Here is a 14,024-nt window from a genome sequence, read left to right on the forward strand (position 1 = left end):
AGTCTCCAGCACGGTTAAAACACCTTCCGACAGGTTCAAAAAAAATACACTACCACTAAAAAGCAGCTTTATTATTTTCTGATTTAAGAAAAAACCTGATTGTTCAACTATACCATCTCTAGCAGTTTATATTACAGGATAGCTAAAATTTACAGACCTATGTAATGAATACTGTTAGGTCCAGTCCTACCCTGCTAAATCTGTAGGATCAGCACTTCTGCAGTGTAGCTCAAACAGAGACTAGAGGACCAGTGGCCACTGGGCAGGAGACTAAGGCCACCTAAGGCTGGTCAGTGCCATTAAGGTCTATTAGTGCACTCAGGACCCTGATACATACCCATCATAGTAGCTTATCTTGGACCACCAAAGATGCTGCTCACTTCTTTTCATTCATTTACAAACCTAACAGCTGTGCCCTTGGGACTTGATGAACCTTTCCTGTCTCACAGTACTGGTTACTTCATTCCAGACTAGCTACATCATAAATGAAAATAATTATTCTCCATGTTTATACCACGACCTAGACAAAAGGGTTGTAACTGCAGCTGTATTTCTACAATTCACTTTGCTGAAGACTATTGAAAACCCACGGCAGCAAGAAGTAACCAAGCCATCACAATCAAAGAAAGAGAAAACATGGGAGAGTTCTGTAGAAGGTTTCATCTCTGCTTCCCACTTAGCTGTCAGAATTATATGGCAAACTTTCAATCACATTACAAATGAACCTCTATGGAAAACAAACCCAAAGGCAGCCCTCTACAAAAGATGATCAAAAGACTGATGCAGACTGAGCTGAAACAAGCAGCAACCAAACCTAGAGGAAAGATGGTTCACACTGCATTAAGTATCAACCACCTGACTAGAAGACAGGATTCTGGAGATAAAAGAAACCCTTGAATAGTGTCCCACCAGATGTAGTTTACATTCTGTGTTCTTACCTGATCTGCTGCAATGAAATAGGTGCTTTAATTTGCTGATAGTAATCAGGATACTTTTTCTTAGAGGGCAAGTGGAAAAAAGGTTCGGATATGAGCTGGCCCTGATTATTTCGGCAACTTCTAACTGTGTCATAAAGCTGATAAAGAGGATTAGAAGTGTCCATGAAGGAAGTAATGCTCTCAGCTTCAGATTCTCCCTCTTCATAACGAGCAGCAGCTGCACAGAGAGAAAGGAAAAATGGGAAGCTCAGCAGGACAACTCAGAGTGGGGTTTTTGTTGACTTTTCAAATGGATAAAGATCTAAACCAGGAGAAAAGGCAGTCCCTCAGCTGATGGTGTTCAGCCACTCTCTGGCAGTCAGATTCACATCTCAGAAAAGAACATCACAAATGTATCTTATAAGCCTCAAGTTGACAAAAATAGCACTTTATCTAGGTATTGCAATCTCTCTTATCAGATGAGACTTCGCTTCTGTCTCTGGTTAACACACCCTTGCCACCTACAAGTGCTGACAAATGCTCACATATGAGACCATACCCAGGACTATTCAACGATGCACTACCTATACAACAGCTAGGTCCTCATTCACCCTTCAAAGCATTAGCACAAAATCTTTGTGCCAAGTACATCTGTACATTGAATTACTGCCATTCTGCTGACAAGAGCTTACTGTAAGAATACAAATTGACAAACCATGTCTGGCATTTTCAAAAGCACCCAGCCAGTTAAGCAAAAAGGCCAGATCTAAAAAGAAAAGAATTTTTGTTTAGGTATTAAAAAGGTGATTTCAAAACTTCTATAATCCTTCAGACCACATTAATCACAGCTGAATTAAAAAATTGTGAAGTTTATCAGGAAAAAAAAAAAAAAGACATTGAAGCCTGAAGGTGACCCTCTAATACAGTCATCCAAATGAAGGAGAAATAAGTGGTTTAGAGGTACTATACAATGAGCACAAATAAGTCATAATAAAGTATTTAGATATTTTACAGCAAACTTTTCTAGTTAACTCTGTGAAGCATATGTTATGCTTCAGGGTTAGGATGAATGGAAGATATGCTATGAAGAACTAACACTTACTGCAGATGAAGTTAGGAGAAACATCACATGAACAGCCGAAACATAATAGGGATGAAAAAAACACCAGCAGTGGAAACAGGTTGGAAAGCACTAAGCAGGCACTCAGATACACAAAGGGTGTCATCTGTACCTTGCAGACAGGCATAACATAAAACCTGTGTGGTTTTGCACCACTCTAGAGCCAAATTACACCCCTCTTATGGGTTAAAGTTTGAAGGAAAGCTTGGCAGACGACACACTGGGAAATGCAGTTACACAAAAGACAGTTCTCTAACACTCATGCCAAGTTTCCAGCTGGCATTTTCATTATTGCTCAGTGGTGGCTGGCAACGTTTCAAGCTTTCTATCCAAGTTCAGTAAAGACATATTGAAACGATGACAAAGCCAGGAGACACTGAATGCACGACAAAATAGTACTATCATTTTTCCTCTAGTCTGACATTGCAAATCTAGGTGAGCGTATGAGGTATGAGACCTACCAGAGAAGTTAGATGCAAGCTGAAACACAAGCAGACCTCAGTAGGTGTGCAAACACATGATGATATTAATTACTGCTTCACAGAAGACACTCAAAATTACCCTAATTATGTGACTGTATGCCAATCAGCATCACTTAATGGCCTAGTATCTACTATGCAGTAGTCAGCAAAGCAGGAGCTGGACAGAGTAACTCAGGTAGAAATAAAAGACTGGAGACAGCACTGTGTTTTTCCTGAAGCCAACATATCAAGCTGAATGGAGATAAATGCTAACAGCTAAGAGAATGCTATCAGTTCAAGTTTCCAAAATACATTATGCAGCAAAATACTGACTTTGGGTTTGTTTACTCAAACACTTCAATTTGTTTATTCAAACACTTCAGTTCTGAGTGCTTCAGCAAAACTAAACAGAACAAGTAGAAGAACTTGTTTTTATGAAAGAGAAAAAAATAACAAACTAGTCCAGTATCTTGCTGTTCTCAGACATGTGCCAGCCAGCAACAAAGCAGTTCAATATCTTAAATAAGAAACACACTTCCTTTGTATTAAAAGTAGAGCACAAAGAATTGTTTAAGTAAGAATCTAAGTAAATTAAATAGGCACTAAAAAGGAAGTATTTACATAGTCTTGTAATACAGCTATGAACATTTTCATTAGGTATGTTCTTTAAAAGCAGTGGGACAAACATGGCACATTCTTACATATTCAGAAAATGGTAACATTCTCCTAGTGTCTATTATTTTAAGAACTGAGTAAGAATGTATCATTCTTTTAGAGAGAAGGGTTGGTATTTACTATGGAACAATCTAATGCAAGACTAGATCCTTTAAGATGCAGTAGCAGCATGTCTCACATCCCCACCAAGCACACACTGGCAGGGGAGATTAAGTCAGTTATTTTCTTTCCACGCAGCTGTTACCACAACTACAGTTGGCAGATAGAGGAAAAGCCTCTGCAACAAACTGTAACCACAAAATAATGCCATTCAACAGGCCCAAGCAAAAGGTATTTCCTGCTGCTCATCCCACACAACAGTAACTGCTTCCTAAAGAAGGGACAGCTTCATAATGGAGTGATGTTTAACTGACTTCACTGCAAAGGCAGGAAGCTGATTCACAGCTGGAACAGAGCTTTATTATCAGATAAAAATGCATAAATCATAGACATGTGCTCTTAATTGATGATGAGATAGGAAAAGAGCAGAGAGAGAGCAGAGTATTTGAAGCAGAGGAAAGAAAATTAGTCTTTACTCAATAAGTGATTTACTGTAAACAGTCTCCCAAAGCACTCAGACAGAAATGAATGCTCAAGTCTAACTGAAGACAGATGCTAGTAAAATCAAAAGCAGCATTCAGTCTTAAAACATATCTAAATGAAATAATAATATGTAAAATAGCTTTGCTTATGAAATTAAATACTTAGTTGTGAGTAACAGAGAATGACCATCTACACCTGCATTTACAGATTCACAATGAGGAGCAAGGGAGCTGCAGAAACTGCTCAGAGAATCACAGAATCACCTAGGGTGGAAAAGACCTCCAAGATCTGCAAGTCCAACCATTAACCCAGCACTACCAAGTCCACTGCTAAACCACATCCCTAAGCACCACACCTATACATCTTTTAAATACTTCCAGGGATGTCCTTGTACATTTGAGCTGGCAATCTTCTACAAGCTTCATCATATTGTGATAAAAAACAGCAGCTAACAAATCACACTGAACCAAGCTAATAAATACTCCTCATACCTCCCAGAAAGCAGCTTCTCTGGAGCAGCAACTGAACTCTGGGCTAACCAGGAGAAAAACAAAACAAAACAAACACCACTTTTGCTTGCAGCAAGAACAAAAATGATAAAAAAAATGTACAGCATATCCATGCCCTGGAAAACAGTGGTGAGTACAAATAAATTATATAAAGTTTGGTAAACACCCCAAATATACATATTGAAGAGCTGCATGATTGCACATCAGTGCAGAAATGGATAAACAAAAAAATGAAACAAAAGGTGTACAAAAACATTTTGGAAACCTGCTCTGAGATGAAGGCAAGGAAGTTACTGAAAATGCAACTATTGAGGCCAAGGTAGAACAATTTATGACCAATACAGAAATATCTGATATAATCCACATATGGGCCAGTCTTGTCTAACATCTTTATCAGTGATCTGGATGAAGGAATTGAGCGCACCATCAGTAAGTTTGCAGATGACACCCAACTAGGTAGAAGCACTGATCTGCTCAAAGGTCCAAAAGCTCTGCAGAGGGGTCTGGCCACATCTGGATCTATGGGCCAAGGTCAGTTGTATGAGGTTTAACAAGGCCAAGTGCCAGGCATCCTGCATTTGGGTCACAACAACCCCCCACAACACTACAGGCTGGGGAAAAAGTGGCTGGAAAGCTGCTTGGCAGAAAAGGACCCAGGGATGTTGTTTGACAGCCAGTTGAGAACATGAGCCAACAGTATGCCCAGGTGGCCAAGAAGGCCAACAGCATCCTGGCCTGGATCAGCAATAGTGCAGCCAGTAGGAGCAGGGAAGTGATTGTGCCCCTGCACTGGGCTCTGGTGAGGCCACACCTCAAATACTGGGTTCAGTTTTGGGCCCCTCACTACAAGAAGGACACTGAGGGGCTGGAGAGTGTCCAGAACAAAACAACAAAGCTGGTGAAGGGTCTGGAGAACAGGTCTTCTGAGGAAAAGCTGAGGGAACTGGGATTGTTTAGTCTGGAGAATAAAAGGCTGAAGGGAGACCTTAATCATTCTCTGTAACTACCAGATAGGAGGTTGTAGCAAGGTGGGGCTTGGTCTCTTGTCCCAAGTACCAAGTGATAGGATGAGAGGAAATGGCCTCAAGTTGTGCCAGGGGATGTTTACATTGGATACTAGGAAGAATTTCTTTACTGAAAGAGTGGTGAGGTACTAGAACAGGCTGCCCAGGGAGGTGATGGAGTTACCATCCCTGGAGGTGCTCAAGAAGTACGTGGAACATGGCACTTTGGGATGTGCTTCAATGGCCATGGTGCTGTTAAGTTGATGGTTGGCCTCAATGATCTTTGAAGTCTTTTCCAACCAAAACAATTCTATGATTCTATGCCTATAGTATAATGCTAAAGCATGCTTCTTGTGAAGCTAAGGATGCTGCATAAATGCATGGCTTCTTGTGTCCTTTTGTTTTAGCATAAACCTTCATGCAAGCCTTCACGACTGCTAGGCTAGAACAGATATTTCTAAATCAATTTCCAACATTTATCTATCCTTACACCTTATATAGATTATATTTGCTTTAAAAAATAAAACCTGGCAGGCACTTAGAAGACTGAATAGCACATGAGAGCAAGAGAAAACAACTCTGAGAGCAAGATTTCTCTCAAACCATTGCAGCACTATAAATCTCATTTACTGCAAGGAGCATCCAAGTCTTCTCCAGTGTTTCTTCTTCCGTTTCATAGAAGAAGAATAAAGAAGGAATAAAAACAAGCAAGAGTTTCCCAAAGTTTGGGAAAGTATGCTTAGAAACACACACTAAACTCAAAACATGCATCAAGTTTGGCCTGCCTTATCTTACTAGCTGTACATTTATACAGTCAATGCTTTAAGGAAACATGGATTGGATTTAACAAAATTATATGCTGAGTTTGAAAACACTGCAAAATATTTTTGAAATAAAGATACCTGAACATTTTAGCAGCTCTACAGTTTTGCTTATTCCAAAAATTTTAATTAAAGAAAATAAATGGAGAAACTGCAGTTCAGTTCCTACCAGCCAAAGCTGCATCCTCATCACTTTCTGATCCATATTGCAATGCCATGGTTATTGCTGATAAACGATCCCCTTGCGCTGATCTTTTGTTACTATAAAAGAGAAAAGGCAAAATTAAAGAAAAAGAAAAGGGTTATCAGGTTAACCATTAGGAGTCACCTCAAGTGTGTAAGTAAACAAGGGAAGCTCATGACAGTTGCCCACATTTACCAGGAACAGACACCACTGTGCAAGACTGGAGCCCTTAGCAAGGGAAACAATTGACAACCCAGGAGATTGCCTCTACTTCAAAAAGTGGTCCATCAAACTGAAATACTGGACACATAGTCAGAAAACTAGAGCTCAAGATAGCTATCTTCTGTCCTATTTTCAATACTGAAGTATTAGAATTATTGGGGGAGAAGAGGGATGGTAACAAAGTTATTAATTGTGAGGGACTTGTTATAGGACCCTGGTTTTATAGGGATTTGATGACATGAAGGAACTCAGCATACTGTAAACTGTATATGCTATCTCCATTCCCCCATTCCAACCTTAGGCATTTTCAGGACACAGAGTGCCTGTATGTGAAGCAGCTTCCTCTGCTTTCTAGGTGGAGTAGAGCAGTGTCGACACTGACTATAGACTCACAAAGATTTCTTCAGCATCCCTCTCTTCCTCCCTTTCATCCCAAACCTGAGGCAAAGCATTTCATACCTACACTGTAGGCTATGCCTGACAATCTCTGCTTTTTCACTAGGTCAGCTCTTTTGGCACCTCCAGCAATGGGCCCAGCCTTGCCCTGTGGGAGCAAAGTGAAGACTGGGAAAAAACAGATGGGTTGCTTGAAACGATACCGATGAAGTGTAAATGCTCAATCTCTTCAGGACCCTTGCAGCTGCTGTGTTAAACCATGGGTTTCAGAGCACACAGGCAGGAAGTTAGCCAGGAGTGATACTGTTTGAAGACAGTAACCCAAAGACTATAAACACAAGACCTCTGCAAAGCACCAACATGCTCAACTGATGACCAAGAGACTAAACCAGAAAGCCTCTTGCAACCCAGACTACTCAGCAAGTTTGTCATAAACGTATCCCAAATGCAACACTCCCTTTTTTCTTTTTTTCCTTCATCGGTTTCCACCATCTACCTCTCAATTATTTGGACCCGCTTATTATTTCTTTTTAGCCTTCAAATGTAATTTTTCTAGGTTTACAATGCATTCTGTGGATTTTTTTCACCTGCTTCATTTTGCAGTGAAGCTTAACATACTGTTCTTCCAAACATTTCTAAGGAAATAATTGCAGACAGAGCATTTAGTGACAGGTGTTGTGAAAAGTTAACTATAAAACCAAACATGGACAAGTAATTGTGGCAAAGCAGCTTACTAAATAGTACTTAATAAATATCTGACTGAAATATATTTGAATCTCAGAAGTATTTGAGACAATGCTGAATATAATTCTCAAATGACAAAAAAAAAAAAAAAATTCCAAAATTTTAGTATTTCCATATGGTGACATCTCAGCTTTTCCTCCAAGTGCACAATTTACTTACCGGTAATATTTGTTAGAAGAATTTCTCTCATCACCAACACTGCCTTTACCCTGTGAGGAGGGACCTGTCAGCTTGGAAGCAGTCAAATTTGATGGAGTCCTTAAGGCAGAAGAGACAAGCCAAGGAAAGGGGAAAAAAAGAGGCCCACCTTAGACCCAGGAAAAGATGAGGCAAGGATAAAGCTTCTTACAGAGTTACTTTGATAGATCAGTCAAAAGGTTCAGAGACAGATGTAAAATATTTTAAAGCTAAAAGTAATACTAGAATACATTTAGTGCTCCAGCATTAATATCCATTTTGTTTATAAAGTCAGAGGAAAGTACATTTAGATTGAAGATTAATAGCTATGCACACAGCTCAGCCTACAATAGCAGTGTAAGCAGCCAACAAAATGTTCCTGAGCATCCCGATAAAGCTAATGACACAGATCCAATCAAGTTTTATCAATACCCAGCAAAATCACTGTCAAGTGGCTTGGCAGTGCATACTGTCAAGCCACTTTATTTTGCCACTTTATTTAAGGGAGGACAGTTAAATGCACCAACAAAGAGCAATTCAGTATGACAAAGGAGACAATGAAATCTGCAAAAAGAAAAGCATGAGTTTTGACACAGAGGCAACACATCTGTAGAATTTAGGTTAGTAGTGTTATGATACATTTAAGCCTGATCCATCAGTGATAAATAAAAACAGATGTAAATTCAGGAGACAAATAGAGGAAATTAACATTAATTGAACTTATGGGGGCATTTTACCAAAATCAGCAGTAGGTAAAGGAGACTCCCCTTTGAGACAATGAAGAGGTTAGGCATTCAAATAAAAAATAATGATTTTGTGATGCAGACTCAGCAGAAATAATAATAATAAAAAAAAGAATAATGGTTTGATTAAAAAAGCAATCAGTGAAATGTAGAACAGCAGGTAAAAGTATGATTTTCACCATACTTTTCTCTCACTCCCATTTTTTCACATTTAGCCCAACATTACTGCAGCCTGCTTCAGGCATTTCAGGGTCTGCAGGTCTATTGAGATCACAGTAGGTAAGAGAACATCAGGGACAAGGTGGCTGAGAAGTGGAAATGGTCGGCAGTGAAAGAGAGGAATTCAACTAACAAATATCGGTGTGATTTATCTGTCATCCCTTCTTATCCAACAGCTTTATTTTGAAGGTAAAAGTTAAGCCTCAAAATGAAACATGATACACGTGACATCCTGAGTTTTAGCTATAGTTCAACAGTGAGAAAAATAAAAATCAAATTACAATTAAAATAGAAAACCCTCTGTGCCTATGTAATTCTAGTTACTGCATATGTACACGTTCAGCGTCTGCAGAACCAAGGTCTTCTGGCACTACACACATTTTTAAGAAGGAAAGTTATTAAAATACATGTTAGGAATTACTCCCTAACAGTATTTTTGCTTTTATATTTTTATATGCCCCATCAATGACTCACCCAAACAGGAGAAATATGATAATGCTGAACAAATGAATCAGAAAAAGCACTACATAGGCTGAAGGTTTCAAAGCATCAAGTAATAAAAATCCGTTAAGTAACCTCCATGTCTTTCACATGCAATAATCCTAAGCAATGCTTTTAATACTGACACCATCTACACATTTTTCAGTCAACAACAACAAAAAAAAAAATCTTAAAGCTGCGTTTCAGTGAAGCAAGGGAGTGCTAGTGTTTCCAGCTGTTCCATTCAATCCTTTGCAGGAAATGATAGCAGTTATTTTCTACCATCAAACACCAGCAAATGGCTCAAATACATAAAGAATCCACCCTGTAAATAGTCATCCTTGGTTGACTTGCAAGACATGGTTTTATTTTTCTAGATAAATGACAAGGCTTACACTGGCCAATAACACCTAAACCTACTGGTGAGTGTTACTTAAGAAGTTTACACAAGAAGAAATCTTAATTGCATTGCCGATTACAAACATCTAAAACAACTGCATTGCTTCTCTGTACACTAGGAATTTGTAGAGGAAGAAAATACCATTTCCTAAATAAAACCATTCCATGAAATAAATAGGGCTACAGTGTTTGATACCTGCCCATTCAAGAACAAATCTATGCTTCACTGATAAGCCTAGATCTGAAGTGCCCTGTGCTTCATTTCATAGCTAGAAATTGGTTTTCATACAAGAATTTATGTAACAGGAATTTCTAAGTATCTTTTGCCTGAGGTCTTGTTCCTACATTTCTGCCTCTACCTAAATAACTGTAAGCTCTTACGGTTCAGCTTCTAACAAGGTTCAAGAATATCCAGAACTTTTCATAAAGCTAAGCACAGCAAAGGTGCTTGTTCCTGAGCGTTCCTTTGCTGTTATTAACCTAGAAACACATGGTGGAAGTTTGCCATAGCTGAAGTTACCAAAGATCCAATGCCACAGTTTCTCATGATAAAATGCATCACAGAAAACATTTCACCACAGGAGTAGTTCAGCAAAAAGTCTTCTTCCAAAAACTATTCTACAATTTAGAACCTCTAAACCCATGATAACCTAAGTTTTCAAGCAATTATTTCCCACTATATTCTCCCCAGCAAAATTAAGGAAATGTATATAGAGATGTTGATATGAGATTGTAAAAAGAACTCTTTTTGCAGTACCTGATTCGGAGGCTTGATTTGGCTAACTCACTGTGTTCAATTTCAGCCTTTTTCATATTAAATATTTTTTTAATCGCATTTGCATCCTGTCAATTAAAAGAATCTTTCTGTTTAATGTTGAAAGTGAATAATGTTACAGTCAAGTACATCTAGCTAGTTAAAAATCTCTAACAAAAATGACGAGGTTTTTACATTTAGATAAAAAAAAAAAAAAACAAACAACATAACTTTGCAAGAGAAATAAGCATAGAATGAAGCCTTCCTGAAACATACCCAGAGTGGTGTTGGTAAACACCTTACCCCTCTAGAAAAAAATAAGTTACAAACACATCAATTGTACTAAAAGCTATATAAGAAAAAAGGAAAACTCAGTAATAGCTTTTTTAAAAAAAATGCAAACAAAGTCCTTAGACCCTTATGCTAGAGATTTCATTTAAGAATCAATCAGCACATATTGTAGTAAAGAAAAATCTGAACTCAAATCAAACTATGAACAATTGAAACTAACCTTGAATACTTGTGATCCAGGCTCATTGTAGGTTTTGGCGTTTTTTGCCAGAAGATCAATATCCTTAGCCATTGCATGAATGCTTTTGTAAGTTCCATTCTATACAACAAAGAACAGAACTGGTTCAAAGTGGCAACCTTCAAATAGCATTGAACTAAGTCAATAGTGAAAAGCAAAGGGAATTCATACAGAATAAAGGGAACACTTAGAGAAAAACAAGAACATAAAGACAACAGGTAAATATCTGGAAAAAGTCATCAAAAATAAAAAAAAGGCAACAACCCTAAATGCTATGTCCTTACAGCACTTATGAATGCTAAGTAAAAGACTGCAAAAATGCTTCATACGTTAGATCACCTTAATTTTTAAGGGTTCTGACAAAACGTTGGTTTACTTTCATTCTCTAGTTCAATTAGTCTGAGTGCTCACTGTTATATAAAATACTAGAATTACAGAACAGTATTTCAAATTACTGGAGATGCACGATGAAAAACGCATCAGCACAAAACATCTATTTATAGCACTAGGACAAAAGTAGGTGACAATAACGCATGACCAAGCTTCAACTCTTCGATGTTTTACATGAGCAGTATGTGCCAAGGAAATACTTAAACCATTATATATGAAGAAACCCAAGATATTCAGGGTCAATGCCAGCATGCTGCAGCTGATGATGTTTGTTCTTGAACACAGCTACTTCTCAAGCATTAGCCCAGAACAGAACATTAAATCAGCACAGCATTCAGATTTTTAAATAGCAGGGAAAACCACAATGCCTTTCCTAATGCCATAAACTTTAGCTTCTAACAGTTTTAGAATACTTACTGTTAGTCTACTCTGAATACATTAATATGCTTATACTGTACCTGTATCCTTTGGGCAATGGTTTTAAGATCTATGGGCTCCTTTATTATTGCATAATAATCTGGATATTGCTGGAAAATAAAAGTAATATATATATTACTGTAGTCACAAAGCTATTGTTCCAATAGCTCATGAAACAGTGTAAACTTCAGAAATATAGCACTGTGCTTCAACTTGGGTGAGTCAGGTCATATAACCGATACAAGGAACTAGAATTCATCAATGACTTGTTAATACCATACCCTGAAACAACAGTGAAATTAGACATATTTTAAAAGATTAAAATCTCTACAACAACAATAAAAAATCCCCACCCAATTAGCTAAATTTAGCAGAACAGGGCAAGCCCTGATCTTTGATGAAGGGCTAGAACTGAGCAAAGAGTGAAGAAGAGCAGGAAACTCTCAAAAGAAGTGAAGTTTGTCACTGATAAGACAGTAATAAAGAACTGCATCCTGGGTGTGCCCACCACAGTGTATAAAATCAGTTTTATAGATGTCCAGGTTTCCAACTTAGAACACAATCAATATTATTAAAATACCCACCACTTTAGAAGGAAGCTTCTGAAATAATTCACTTATGAGGCGTCCTGATGGGTTTGTGGCAACAGCTATAGCTTCAAGAAGCTGTTCAAGAATTTCCTTCAGATAACCTGGAGATGACTAGTGTAAGAAATGAAACGACAAGAAGTTTTAATAGCAGCCATAATGGAGTGCTTCAAGTTGCACTTCTCAAAGACAGGGTAAGTCAGCTCTAAATCACAGATATGACTTCTGAAATCCACTTTCAGCTAAAGCACATGAGAGAACTTCAATTTCACATTTACAAAACAGACTGTCAACATAAATTACACATTGTTAGAACAGACTTGCTTGTCAACATGAATGAAAACATGTATCCCAAGATCACAAAAACCAGACAAGCCCAAACTTCTTATCATCATATCTGGCTTATAAAACACTCCAGGAACAGCTGCACTAACTGAATAGGGCACATGGCAAAAATGATGTCATTAGACATGAAGCTTGCTTGTATCAAACCTCAGTGTTGGCACGCTATCAAGCACACATCATACAAGTTTCAACTAAACCAGAACCATGTTTTATCCGTGCCAGAATGCCTCATAACTTTGTTTTTTCTTTTAGCTAGGCAAAAGTGAAGCACACATACAATGCTGTGAAATTATTAGTTAATGAACTGGTGTAAGAAATACCTTCTGGGGTATAATTTAACCATGAAAAGACTTCATGATTTTTCACATGTGGAGGCCAATCTCCCTCTCAGAGTCAGCTGACATACACAGCCATAGCTTCCTCCATGCAGCCGCCATGCCCACACTTACTAATTCAGAATTTGTGCCTTGATTGTCATGTCCTTCCTCATCCTCATCTTCCTCCTCGGCATCACCTTTTTGAACAAATTCATTTTTTGTGCGCAAATACAACTCCCATAATTTGCAGGCAGCTTTATATTCGGGAGAATCAGGCTGCAAAAACAAGTCAAACATCTTACTGAGTGTTCAGATCTTATCTGAAAGAAATTTATAAATGATAAGTTGAAAAATACTAAATGCACTAAATAAATAATGGAAAACCTAGGAAATTCCTGCTTTGGTCATTCTTCAACTGAGATGCTAAGAATCACAGTAAGCACTAGAAAATATAACCTTTACCACTCCAAAGCATCTAAGTCTTTCACAAAACTCAGCAGTAAAACTACCTGGGTTGAGGTTTGGGAAAGCCTATTAGATGAAACTGGAGAAACCATTAGGTTTTGTTGAAGCATTAACACTACTGATATTTAAACCAGACTAAATAGCAGTATGACAGAAACATTAAGCCAACGCTTCTACCATTGTGTGGCACTTGAAGACTAACTTCTACAGCAGAAGAATGCTTATGAACATGCCAGTAACTCGGAGAGCACTGCAGTGATTTACACTCAGCATTAACTGTGAAATTCCAAAGAACTTGACAATATGCTACCACTTGAGTACTTATCTAGGTATATTTTTTCTGAAGAGTTAGAAGCATTAAGTCAACAAATGAAGTTTTGTAAATACAGAGTTGATAGTGGCAGATAAGCATGTGCCTATTTACATTACTACTTAGGAACGTCATCCAGAAAGAACACTGCTTTTCCACTCAGGCATTTTTCTTTCCCTTTCCTCTGCCACTTAATCTCTATTTCAGGTATTCCTGCAGTTATGTTACTTTATCACCACTGATTATGCTCTTCTTAC

At 38.1% G+C, this 14,024-nt stretch overlaps 1 protein-coding gene across 16 annotated transcripts in view; it reads right to left on the bottom strand.

Moving 5' to 3' along the window:
* The window catches only part of PBRM1 (polybromo 1), a 55,296-nt gene that overhangs the window by 37,201 nt on the left and 4,071 nt on the right, over positions 1-14,024 (bottom strand). For 11 of the 16 annotated variants that reach the window (XM_054387652.1, XM_054387644.1, XM_054387651.1 and 8 more), the window contains exons 5-12: positions 13,125-13,268; positions 12,328-12,444; positions 11,785-11,853; positions 10,919-11,017; positions 10,411-10,496; positions 7,795-7,893; positions 6,259-6,350; positions 939-1,155 (exon numbers count right to left, since the gene is read on the bottom strand). In XM_054387652.1, coding sequence (XP_054243627.1) covers positions 939-1,155; positions 6,259-6,350; positions 7,795-7,893; positions 10,411-10,496; positions 10,919-11,017; positions 11,785-11,853; positions 12,328-12,444; positions 13,125-13,268 — 923 coding nt within the window. The remainder of the gene's footprint in view (positions 1-938; positions 1,156-6,258; positions 6,351-7,794; positions 7,894-10,410; positions 10,497-10,918; positions 11,018-11,784; positions 11,854-12,327; positions 12,445-13,124; positions 13,269-14,024) is intronic. The other 5 variants (XM_054387649.1, XM_054387648.1, XM_054387646.1 and 2 more) reach the window with 5 other exon arrangements.

The sequence above is a fragment of the Indicator indicator genome, chromosome 15 (genome assembly GCF_027791375.1).
Source record: "Indicator indicator isolate 239-I01 chromosome 15, UM_Iind_1.1, whole genome shotgun sequence".
Lineage (NCBI taxonomy): Eukaryota > Metazoa > Chordata > Aves > Piciformes > Indicatoridae > Indicator > Indicator indicator.